At 41.6% G+C, this 12939-nt stretch overlaps 1 protein-coding gene across 2 annotated transcripts in view; it reads left to right on the top strand.

Moving 5' to 3' along the window:
- The window catches only part of LOC149141306 (serine/threonine-protein kinase ATG1t-like), a 188477-nt gene that overhangs the window by 68635 nt on the left and 106903 nt on the right, over positions 1 to 12939 (top strand). For both annotated transcript variants that reach the window (XM_089446926.1, XM_089446925.1), the window contains exons 2-4: positions 230 to 347; positions 470 to 528; positions 778 to 842. In XM_089446926.1, coding sequence (XP_089303052.1) covers positions 230 to 347; positions 470 to 528; positions 778 to 842 — 242 coding nt within the window. The remainder of the gene's footprint in view (positions 1 to 229; positions 348 to 469; positions 529 to 777; positions 843 to 12939) is intronic.

Here is a 12939-nt window from a genome sequence, read left to right as displayed (position 1 = left end):
TGTTTACATTTATGTTCTATCTGCATTTTACTATTATGCTGATGTGATTGCCATTCTGGAAATTGATATTGGGCTAATAAGAAAATTTGAAGTACATTTCTTAAGCATAGAACATACCATAATTTAACAGTTTGAAATTGTGTCATCAGTGATTTGGGCTGCAGTCTATTTAGGATCAACCCATTGAAATATCCATTTTGATGGTTTTCTTGTACTGATTATATGTTAGGATGGAGATCATTTATTTCTTGTTTTGGAGTACTGTGCTGGGGGTAATTTAGCTGCCTATATTCAGAGATATGGGAGAGTTCAAGAACAAATTGCAAGAAATTTCATGAGGCAACTAGGTGATTTTATTTATTTATTACTTTTTGTCTGATATGATTTCATAATAATTTTGTTATATCTTTCGTTCTCCATTGATGTGATTATGCATCATACTAAGTATTTAAGGTTCTTATAAATATAGGAGCTGGTTTGGAAGTATTGCATGCACATCATGTGATTCATAGGGACTTGAAACCAGAGGTAAGATCTATCCAGTTTATACATTCTTCTGTTTTAAGGTTAGAACTTAGAAGCAACTGATTAAAGTTTGGATAGCTTGAGAATTTTAGGAAGCTCCAATTATGGCCTAGTGCATATGCTCCCCATATATTCCTTTATTCCACTGAAAAATTTCTTGTAAGGAAAGAAATAGAGTAAATAAAGGCATTCCATTTGCAAGCAAGGCTTAAATTCATGGCAGGTAATCATGCATCAATTTTTCTGCGGCAGAATCTTCTTCTTTCTACACATGAGGATGATGCTGTGTTGAAGATAGCAGATTTTGGTCTGTGCAGGTAAAGTCTTGTAAACATACTTTCTTTATTGATCATATACTGACCATTCAAGGAGGTAGGGGTTTATGAGTAGACTTCATGTTCAGAGAGTTTTGAAATCTGTAAATGCATGGTTTATGTAGTGATTAGATAGGTTAAACATACTAAGGTCTTGCATCGTTTGCATTTTTTGTCAATGTTCTTTCTTTAGGTGACCAAGAATTTAGTTTTGTCAAGATGAAGCCTTCTTATGTAACAGCTTCACAGATTATATCAATCAAAATATGACTTGGATACCCTTACTGGTATCATCATATGTGATACTAATAATGATAAGGAGGATCATATCATTGATAGTTGTTACCCCTCATTTTGTAGGAGGTCTACATTTGTGATTTTCATCACACGTGTCCCAGGTTTGCAGGATGACACATATGAAACATTTGGCGGACTATGGATACATACACTTTGCTTAGAGACGGTGCAATCACTTGATTGATTTGGTTTAGTACTATGATTGGAGCAGATCCCTTGTTCTCATTTTTGGATTGGATGTCATGCTTATCAGTTCATGTGGTGATGTGCTGCATGCATTTGATTATTGGATCATCTTTACATTGACTATGTCAGTGACTTCCATGTTGGATCCTCTTTACATTGACTATGCTGATGATTCCATGGGTTCCTTGCTTTGGGTTAAGGAGCGGTAGATCACATGGTTTGTGCAACATTGTGATGTTGTTGGTATAGTTGCTCATCATTTCTAGAGAGCACTCTACTTTTATGAGAGCACTCTACTTTTATGGTGATACAGTCCTTGCTTTGGGTTGGATGTCATGCTTATTAGTTCATGTGGTGACGTGCTGCATGCATTTGATTATTGGATCATCTTTACATTGACCATGTCTATTACTTCCATGTTGGATCATCTTTACATTGACTATGCTGATGATTCCATGGGTTCCTTGCTTTGGGTTAAGGAGCAGTAGATCACATGGTTTGTGCAACATTGTGATGTTGTTGGTATAGTTGCTCATCATTTCTAGAGAGCACTCTACTTTTATGGTGATACAGTCCTTGCATTATTGTATAATGAGATGTGGCTCTTGTGGAAGAGCACCCTAAGGCAAATGGGCATATTTGGCATAGTGATGGTATATTTAGCATATTCACACTTCATTATGGAGGGACTGCCACACCTTTGCATTTCGTCTTGTGGTTGATCTAGCCTTCACATTGTCTAGGCATTGATGAGATTGGATAATGATGGATTTCATTTTATGGGTGCCCTAGCATTTATGTGTTTTTTGATACATGGATTGCATCTTGGTACGTTGGCATCACACTCATGGACAACACCCCTCATATGCACATTTTCGTAGATGGATCTAGCCCTCTCAGCAGTTATGTTTGACATAATGTAGCATGACTTGAGGCTCATTGTGTGGATGCCCTTGCTTGATTGGATATTCTTGGTATACGGATGGAGGATTGATGAGTTAGAATACCATTCTTAGTGGAATGCTCCAATGGTTACCCCTTATTTGCACATATGATGAGGTGTGGTCATTTATATTGCTTATTGGATGGGGCCATGATCTTTCTTCAGGATATGGTTGGACTACTCTTATTGGCTACTTTTATGACCTTTCACATGGACTTATTGCTAGCACATGGTGGGAGCACTCCTTCATGGATCTAATAGTTTCCATGTGGTTTGGTGGCTTTAACACCTTAAAGCTTGAGTGTGCTACCTCTAGAGATGATGCCCTAACATTTTTTTATTATTTTGGGCTTGCTTGAAGTATCCCAAGGCCTTTAAATCCTCAATGAAGGCATCACACTTACTGACGACACATTGCGCACATGTTCATGCATCTTGATGGGACGTCTCACTTGGAGAAGGCCACATGTGGCCTTTGGAGCATATTTTATGATTTCATAGTTTGATGACGAAGACATCTAGCTTGGGGAGGTGACATATGGCATAACCATTTGATTGTTTGATTCATTTGTTGACTTGTCATATGAGTTGGTTATGAGAATGATGCTATTTTATGGTTTTCCTTGAAGAAAACATGGATCCAGAAGGCTCTATCCTATTTTGTTGTTTCTTCTTGGTGAGAAAAGTGGATCTCAAATCCATTTTAATTATTTTATTGTGAAGGAAGTAGAGCTAGACTCTATATAAAGATAATCCCTTCCTCATTATCATTTATGGTTGGATAGATAGGGGAAACATCTCTAAGCTTAGTTGGAGATTGTGTAGGAGGTGGAATTGAAGGTAAAATCACTCATATGTGAGGTTTTCTTTCCATTTATCTTGTCTCTTGGATATTTTGGGTTTTATATTCAGTAGTTATTGTATGTTCTTGGTGGGATAAGCTCTAGAAGGAAAAAAATTGTACATGAGAAGAGACCAAGTGTGAGGTTGTAAATCCTCCTTAGCTCTTGATTTAATTGTGGATGTTGACGAAGATTTATGCTATAATAAAATATCTAATGTGGCATATGTTAATGGCTCACTTCATCTTGAGGTTGTTATTGAAGATAACTTGTAGCTTGGGAAGGTACAAGCAAGCATAGGTGAGTCTTTCCATTTATCTTTTCTCTTGGATATTTTAGGTTTTATGTTGGGTATTTATTGTATATTCTTGACGGGATAAGCTTTAGAAGGAAAAGTTTTGCACATGAGAAGAGACGTGTAAGGTTGTAAATGTTGGAAATACTAAGAGGGGGTTGAATCAGTGTTTCACTTAATTTTTTTTTTTTTTTTAAACAGGAATGAGTACTCTTGCATTAAATCCGCACCCGGTTGCTGCAAATACCCAGGAGAGTTACATTGACAAGCTATTCTTAGGCATCTGAGATGCCTGAATGTAACTATCTACCCATACCCATATTACATCAAAAGCCCCATATGCGGTGAGTACCCTTATTAGTCTAGTGGTGTATATCTGACAAAATTGCAACAGTAACCATAAGCATTTGTAGCCGATCATTACAAAAAAATTAACGAAACTTTACTCAGAAACATCTGCAGGTCTATTGAGGTCAAAGTTCCGAACTGGATCCATTGGCTGGGTTGTTTCTCCTGTTGAGGCTTGAGATCCTTTATTACGCTGCAAAAGGCGTCCACCTCGTCCTCCAATTACGAGATTCTCTGGCGCCATGCTTCAATTTTGTACAGGGAGTGACATTCAGAGGCTTTTTGTTGATAAATCATGATTTGAAGGTTGTAAATTTCAGAGTTAGTAGCCTCTTTCCACTTAATTTTAATTAATCTTGCACTTTCAGAGCATTAAATACTGTTAGCAAATATCAAATCATCATCACATTAGATGAACAATACACGAGAAATTTTACGTGGAGACCCAATGCGAGAGAAAACCACGGAATGCTTTGAAATATATTTGATGAGTATAGTAATTTACAGTGTTCCACGGGGACTCGCCCCCCCCCCCCCCCCCCCCCCCCCCCCAGGGGTCTAGTTTCCTCGCTCCCTCGCACTCCGGGGACTTGGGGACGAGTAGGGGACGTTTCCCCACACTCCCAAAATGGAGGAAACTCGGGGGGACGTGCCAGGGAAACGTTTCCCTTCCCTGAGGGGACGTTTCCCCACGCTTCCAAAAAAATGGCCTTGCTTATAGTTTATGATTTAATAGACCTAAAGTGCTACAAAGCTACTCATGTTCTGTATGGGGACAACGTCTTGTGCTGTCTTTTGGTTTCAACAAGCATTATTTTAGAGGGTCAGTATCATGGAAATTTGCTGGACCATATAGGACGTACATGAATTTTCCCTTTTAAAACTTCTCCTTTTTTTCTCAAGTGATGGCTGGATTACAATGGGGAGATAACTGGAGTGACAGGCAAAGAATATGAGACATTCAGTTTGTGTTTTTAATTTGCATGACATTTGACATACAAACTATGGAAGCAGCACCTATGTCATGTGGGCAATAATTGGGGGGAATATAGACTAACATGCGTTTACTGCAAGCATGACAAAATACTATGGGCAACAAGAAATCTCAGGAACTGTCGTTATATATGAATTTATACAGTTACAAAATTTACACAGAGCACAGTGGCTCAGCTTGAATTCTCAGGTCTGAAAATTGTTTTCACCCCTGAAATACACTGCTAGTTTGAAGTTTGAACTGCATGGCATTGCTCTAATAAGGTAGACAAATTATCCATGCCATCGTTGGTCACCCAAGTTGGTTCGCAGATGGTCATGCTGCAGTCAATGTCATTTGATAGTAAACTGTCAGAAACTCTTTCATGTGATCTTCTCATCTCTCTTGGAAATAAAACTCTTCTTTCAGCATATGGTGTACTGTCTATATTATATATAATATAACAAACTTTCTAGCTGTTGGATCCAATACAGCTGGACAACCCATTGTAGTTGCCCCTTCTACTGCCAATGCAGTGTTCCTGATCTGTTCATTTACCTTTTCACAGAATTCAGTGGCTACCTTATCAAGCTGAAGCTCTCCTTTTGTCTGACCAAAATCTAAATTAGAATTTGACCAAGCTGAATTAAAATTTTAAATTTATTATTTTATATGATATTATAAATTTGGATAATGTCAAATGATATTCATATCAATGATCATGCTTTGCAGCTTTTCAATTCAAACCAAATTGTCATAGTGGACTCAATTAATAAATTATATTTTATATTTATAAATTTTTAAGACCCTGACGCTCCCCCACGTTTCCTAAAAAATGGTAGGGAGCTTTTGCATAGGCCGCTCTCGCGCCCCCTCGCTCCCTCGCCCCCTCGTCCCGGAACCTTGGTGGAACATTGGTAATTTATTAGCACCAACTGAAGGGAAGCACCAACCCCCTAATACTCAGTTAGAAAGGCATTCAGTTTTATCAGGTAGCACCAACTCCCTGAAAGGATGCACCAACACCCTGCTAGCATCAATTTGCTGCCCTAGCACCACCCTGAAGTATTCTCAGGAACATACCTGCAAGAGACTTCAATCTCCTCCTTCCGTCACACTACCACCTTGAAAACAAAAGATGGAAGAACAAGGATTTGTGGGCTCTCGTACTAGGGATAATGCCCCACTTACAATAGTAATCAGTCACTGTCAATAGTCACTTCACTGTTGTCTCTGCTAATACTTCAGATCAAGTTAATCACTTCAACACAATCTTTCAAGTTTCCCTCGTCTTGACTTTTAATACTTGTACAAAACCTTGTAAAGGCATTCATTCATTCAATTCAATGTACAGTCCCAACATTTTAACAGACGAAGAAACCTCTAGTTCATACCTCAGATCTTTATATGAATTTTGAAAGGGGTTTGATCATGCTATAGTTGGAGATCAAGCTTGGTTTTGGTGTCATTATTTATGTGCCTCCTTGCTTACTGTCTTGTCCAGAGATTTGTCTTCAAGTATGCACTGTGAAAGTGGCCTAAACAACCCTTAACCTGACCTTTTAATTCTGCCTTCAATTCTACGCTAAACCATGTCCTGAAATCCCCTTGACTGTGACCTGAACAACCGTTTCCTTGGCCTCTGAATGTGGCCCAAAACAGGCTCAAACTATGACTCAAAATAACCTCAGACTGCAGCCTTAATTTCTCCTCTGTGGCCAGAACTCGGTCCCTTGCCTGTGGCCTACACAGGCCTAATTCGACCCTTATTTGTAGCTCAATTTCGCACTCAAACAACCCTTATGCGCAACCCTAACTCAACCTTCTTAACTTTAGATGTGGCCTCAGACCATGCCTCAGATCAGGCTGAAACAACTCCAAATATGACTCAGATCAGGCTGAATTTGCTTCTGACATGGCTTCAGATTAGGCTGAATTTTGCCTCAGAAATGGCCTTGTTACCCCTTTGCAACTTGGTCTCGCCCAACAAGTCAGCTCAGAAAAGAAAACAAAAATAAAACCCAAGAAAACGAATTCCCTTTGGCCCTGCTTCATATTTTCAACTATGCCCTTAGCCTCAGAATTTCAGAGCTTGTTTTCACGATTTGCTTGTGAGAAAAATGATACCCTCACAACTACCCTTATTTATACTTTTGCAAGCGGGCTAAAAGGAGGCCGTCCTACTAAAACACCTCTAAAATTAGGTAGCCGACCTGATATTAAACAAAAAATTAAATTTTATGGGACCGACCATAACTCCCCTTTTTGAAACCATTTTTAAAATGTCAATTCCTCTTTCTGAGGGCCGACTTGGTCATCATTTTGTAACTGCTAGGACCCATATTATCCAAAGTCCAACATTTTTTCATTAAATTTTATGGCAAAGTTTGGAACAGAACATCATTCATTTGGGGCACCTTGACCATGCCTTTGGGGCTTTATCTTTAGGAAGGCATATCTCCTCAACCATGAGGAGCCACATGGCGTGCAACCTACTGTTAGGATCGACATGATGAGCACTATTAGATGATGATGGCCTAGCTTGCATTTTCATGATCGTTTTCCATAACAAGAGCAGGGAAAGTAGGGCTTCTTTTGGCTTCTACTGGAGTTGACATCAATGAAAACCAATATTCAACAATCTCCCCCCTTTGACATTGATGGCAGCACTGGAATAATCATCAAGATAGCATGCGTAGAATTGGAGCTTTAGTTAAGTGGAGTCTTCATCAGTTTGACTACAAAACAAGGTGAAAGTTAGCAGTTCAGTTAGAGTGAGTTAGTCTTCAGTCTTGATTGAAGGAAGAGCGAGTTAGATCTCCAGTGTTGATTGGAGAGAGCACGAGTTAACAACTCTAGTGATGATTGGAAGGAGATCGAGTAACACTCTCAATTATCCTGCTATCAGATCTTGAGTTCTAAATTAAGATGGGCCTCCTTACATGGATCGGAGTTCACCTACAAAGAGAGGAAGAAGGCATAAGTAAATTGCAATTGTTTTGTGTGCAAAGGTTTGTGACAAGACAAAGCTCACCAGTTTGTGAGAGAGCCTTGATTGTGGAGCGCAGGAATTGTGTCCAAAGAAATAGGAGCCACAAGTGCGCTAGGATTTAGGAATTGATTTTGCGTAGGAGAAAGGAGTTGGGTCCTAAAGAATAGGAGGCTGAAGTGCATAAGAAATAGGGCCACAAGTGCGCTAGGAAATAGGAGATTAATGCAACGAATAAGGGGCTCAAGTGCGCAAGGAAGGAGGAGCAAAATTGAAGCAAGACAAAAGGGTTTGCAGAGAAAGTCAAGGAGGCAGCAGAGGAAGTATTGTGTGCAGGAACCGAGATCAAGTTGTGATCAAGGCAGGCCAAGATTAGTTGTATCAGCTGAGATTTGTGTGTGAAGCAGAATGCTTTCTCAAGAGAGACAAATTGCTTTGTAATAGATTCAATTGCTCCAAGAACAATCAATAAAATAGCCACATCAAGCAAGCAAGTTGCGGAGTGATCAGAATCATGTGGATGAGCCAAAGGAGATAAAGTATATTCAATGAGGGGTTCTTCCTTGACACCATATTTAGAAGGGGAAAGGGCTCATGGTCACTTGGGATCACATGACAAGGGGTGAGGGACTCATTTGAGGAAGACTCAAGATGATGAACAAGAGGGAATTGTTGATTTTTGGTAGCATCGAATGTGCTCTAGCCATGGAAATTGGTGGAGAGGCTAAGGGACATGAGATCTCCAAGACCCAGAATCGTTTGGGGAAATTCCACTCGGGTGGAGAGATATTAAAATAATTAATATTTTTAATGGGGTTCCTAAGTCTAAACTTAGGAAAATTAAAATACTAATGCATATTAATATAATATGGGTGAGAAAGTTCTAAATAACGAGGATTAAGCTAGATCTAATCTTAGCCGTTGATTAGGGACTTCAGCCGTTGAATCATCAATATGAAAAGTATAAGAGGAGGCTTGAGGGCCAGTTGGAGACACACCAAAGAGAGATCAAGAAATCGATTTTCTGGGGCAGGGTTTGTTGAGGAAATCGAGTGAATGATTAGTTGCAACAAGGGGCAGTTCAACAAGGGATTTCGATCCAAGGCTGAAAAATACATATCAGAGAGGCAGTGCAGACTGCTGACTGATGCAGAGGCTAAGGAGGCCAACGTAGAGGACGCAGAGAGCTTCAGAGGCTGCGTTGAGGTAATTCTATGGGACAGAATGAGAGTTGATTGGATGACGCAGAGCCAGAGAGGGTGACACAGTTCCGAAGATGGTGATGCAGTTCCAGAGGAGTGCGTGGAGCAGCTTTCGCTATCCAGCACAAGGAACAACCAGAGTCACTGTGGGATTGTTCATCCGGTTGCTGATCAGCCGAAATATCTATCTTCGGATAGAGGTATTGCTGCCAAGGATATTCTCTGAAGGGTGAGCCATTTCTGGCACCCTAGTTGTATTCAGAATCTGCTTACTAATAAAAGCCTCATATATGCTGCACCGGTTTTCCTGCATTGGGTTTTTTCAGGGAAGATTGTCCAAAAATAACGGTGTCCCTTGTGTTGTCTCAGTTTATTTCAGTTATTGATCTCTATATTTGTGAAGGTGGCATTTGTGTTTACTTTGATATTTATGCATTTGAATAACTTGTTAATGCAAAGAACAAGTAGGAGATAGTAAACCAGAAAATGTAGTAGGGGTTTTTGATGTGTTAGATTCAAAAATTTTCACATGGTATCAGAGGGATTGCAGATCAAGGAGGACTGAAGACACCAATAGAATAAATATGAGGATTTGCAGCAGAGAAGCAACTCTCCCGAGAGACAACGCTGCTCCAGAGCTGAAGAGGCAAGAGGAGTGACGCAGTGCTAAGAGGGTGACGTAGAGGCTCATGCAGAGCCTGCGTCAGCATTCTGAGCCAAGAGAAAGGCCAGCGCAGAGGCAGATCAGGCCTACGTAGTGCCCGATCATCTTTCCGAGCCAGGAAGGAACGACGTTGAGGTCAAGAGGAGCTGATCTAACACTCACTGTGATTGCGCAGAGCCAGAAGGGCTCAGATTCTTAAGTTGCTGGGGCTAAGGGAGCTGTGCAGATTGTGATTTGAGGAGCTGGTGGGACGCTGTTTCTGTCTGTGCAGAAGAATGTTTAAGGAGATGGAACCAAGGTAGAGGGAAGCACTACCTCGACGAATTTCTAGCCAAGAGATCCAGATCCGAGTTGCAGCAGCAAAGGAGGATTGGAGAGGAGTGATTCGACAGTTGGCCGGAGGATTTCTAGGAGGGAAGTCGAGACTCATAGGGAATCTAGAAGAGGAGCAGAGATGGCAGCGAATGGATTAAGGGATTAGGATAGATTGGACGGGGCTTCCAATTTTGTCATCTAGAAGGCCAGGATCCTGGCAATCCTGGATAAACATCGCATCAAGGACTATGCCTTGAAGACTGGCGCTGTCCTAGTTGACCCTAATGCTAATGAGAAGTATGAGGAGGCCGAGGCGAAGATGAAATGCATGATCCTAGGCGGGGTCAAAGATCATGTCATACCACATATTGCTGAGAAGAACACAACAAGGGAGATGTGGGAGGCACTCACCACCTTATACCAGGGCTCTTCCGTGCATTGGAAGCTGTTATTGGAGAATCAGGCTATAGCTGAGGTCATATTAGATGCATAAAGGAGAGGAGATAGATCACTTCCTCCTCAGGTTGCAAGCAATTCGCAACCATCTTACTTCTGTGGGGTCTACACCGGCTCCAGAGTTTATGGTTAGGACTGCTCTGAATGCAGTCTCCGAGGACTGGGAGGCGTTTGTCCAAAGCATTTTGGGCAGAGCGACTCTCCCTAGTTGGGAAGAGATGTGGGCAGCGCTTCGATAGGAGGAGATCATGAGGTTGACCAAGGCGGGGAGTAGTGGTTGTGGAAATTTCTAAGTCTGACACATCAAAAATCCCTATTGCATTATTTGGTTTATTATCTCCTACTTGTTCTTTCTATTAACAAGTTATTTATAAATATAAATATCGAAATAAACACAAATGCAACCTTCACACATATATAGATCAACAACTAAAATAACTGAGACAATCACACAAGGGACACTGTTATTTTTGGACAATCGTCCCCGTAAAAACCCTATGCGGGAAAACCGGTGCAACAGATATGAGGGTTTTATTATTATGCAGTTTCTGAATACAACTAGGGTCCCAGAGATGGCTCACCCTTCAGAGAATTTCCTTGGCAGGAGTACCTCTCTTCAGAGACAGATATTCTAGCTGATCAGCGACTGAATGATTGATCCCATAACAACTCCAATAGTTCCTTAGCTGGACAATGAAAGCTGCTCCAAGCTTCTCTCTAGAACTGCGTCACCCTCTTTTGCTTTGCGTCTGCCTCTTAGCTCCCAGTTTTCCCCACGAAAATTCCTCAGTGCTGCCTCTTCAGACCAACGTCAGCTCTGCTAGCCTCTGCACAGCCTCTATTGCCTCTGCGTCAACCTCTTGGTCCTCTGCGTCACCTGTGCTGGCCTCCTCAGCCTCTGCGTCAACCTTCCAAGGCTCTGTGCCGTCTCTCTGGCACTTTCTCTGCCTCTCTGATATGTATTCTCGGCCTTCTATCGAACTGCCCCTTGCTGCAACAGATCAACAACTTGATTCTCTCATAAAACCCCGCCCCAGAAAATCGAATTCTTGATCAACTTGGTGTATCTCCAATTGACCCTCAAGCCGCCTCTTATATTTTTCCTATTGACGATTCAACGACCGAGATTAAGTCGCTAATCAACGACTAAGATTAGATTTGGCTTGATCCTCGTTATCTAGAACTTTCTCATCCATATTATATTAATACACATTAATATTTTAATTTTCCTAAGTTTATACTTAGGAACCCCATTAAAAATATTAACTATTTTAATATCTCTCCATCCGGGTGGAATTTCCCCAAACGGTTTCTTGGTCTTGGAGATCTCATGTGCTTTAGCCTCTTCACCAATTTTCATGGCTAGAGCACATCTGATGCTACCAAAAATCAACATTCCCTCTTAGCGAGGAATGTGCTCTAGTAATGCTTCACCATAGAAACATCACACTGATCCTCTGCATTGGTACCTGTGCCAATGTTTGGCCTGCTGCCTCACATCCCCTTCACTGTTGCTCCCTATACTGTTGTCCATGACACTGCCACTACCACTGCTACATCTGTACTGTAGCTCCCTCTCAACATGTTGCCCATGCTGCCCCTAGCACTACCACTACTAACTGCTGCACTGCAACTTAGTTATCGAGAAGTAGGTAACTGACTTCTCCCAAATATTGACATTTCGGTCAGTCTGGAAGCCTCGTGATGCTGAAGCTACCTCTGCTGCCACTGCGCTGTTGCATACACCTCTGTGCTTCTCGCACTGCTGCAACTTTCATTGCGCTGCCTCAGATTTCTGCACTCAAGCACTGCCTTGCTGCTCCACTACACTTTTGGTCCCCCTGACACCTGTCATCATGATATTGTCGTTAAGGGCTCCCGTAGTCGGATGTGATCCAAGAGTTTGGGCACCTCAAGGATCCTGCCCTTAGTATGTAGTCTACCTGACTGCAACTTGATGTCTCCTCACCTCTTCTCTAGAGGTGCATGGGCACTCATGGCACAATCGTCATTAGTCTCGACCTCTTTCTTTGCCTTAGCTGGAGTTGCCTTTGAATAGGAAGCCTCTCCCTTGTTTTTCTTCCTGGGACACTGGGATGCATAATGTCCCATCTCCCCACAATTGAAGCACTTAACCTTGGAGATATCCTTTTTCTTCCTCTTCCCTTGCTGTCCCGCAAATGCTAGAGCTGCATCTTCCTCCTCCTCTTTCTTGACTTGATCTCCCTTACCACTACTTCCTGCCTTGGTCATCCTCCTGATCTCTTCCTGTCGAAGAGCTTCCCACATATCCTCCCAACCGGTAAGAGTAGCCCTGCCCAAAATACTTTGGACAATTGTCTCCCACTCCTCGGAGACTGCATTTAGGGCAATCCTGACCATAAACTCTGGATCTGGTGTAGACCCCACGAAAGTAAGTTGGTCGTGAATCTTTTGGAACCTGAGAAGGAATGAATCTATCTGCTCTCCCTTATGCATCTAATATGACCTCACCTGATTCTGCAATAGCATCTTCTGCTACACGGAAGAGCCCTGGTATAAGGTGTTAGGGTATCCCACATCTCCTTTGTTGTGTTCTTCTCAGCAATAT

This window comes from Pinus tabuliformis, chromosome X (genome assembly GCF_031772625.1).
Source record: "Pinus tabuliformis cultivar Carrire ecotype Pingquan chromosome X, CPIR1, whole genome shotgun sequence".
Taxonomy (NCBI): Eukaryota; Viridiplantae; Streptophyta; class Pinopsida; order Pinales; family Pinaceae; genus Pinus; species Pinus tabuliformis.
The sequence above is the reverse complement of the archived record's forward strand: the minus strand, read 5'-3'. Positions and strand labels throughout refer to the sequence as shown.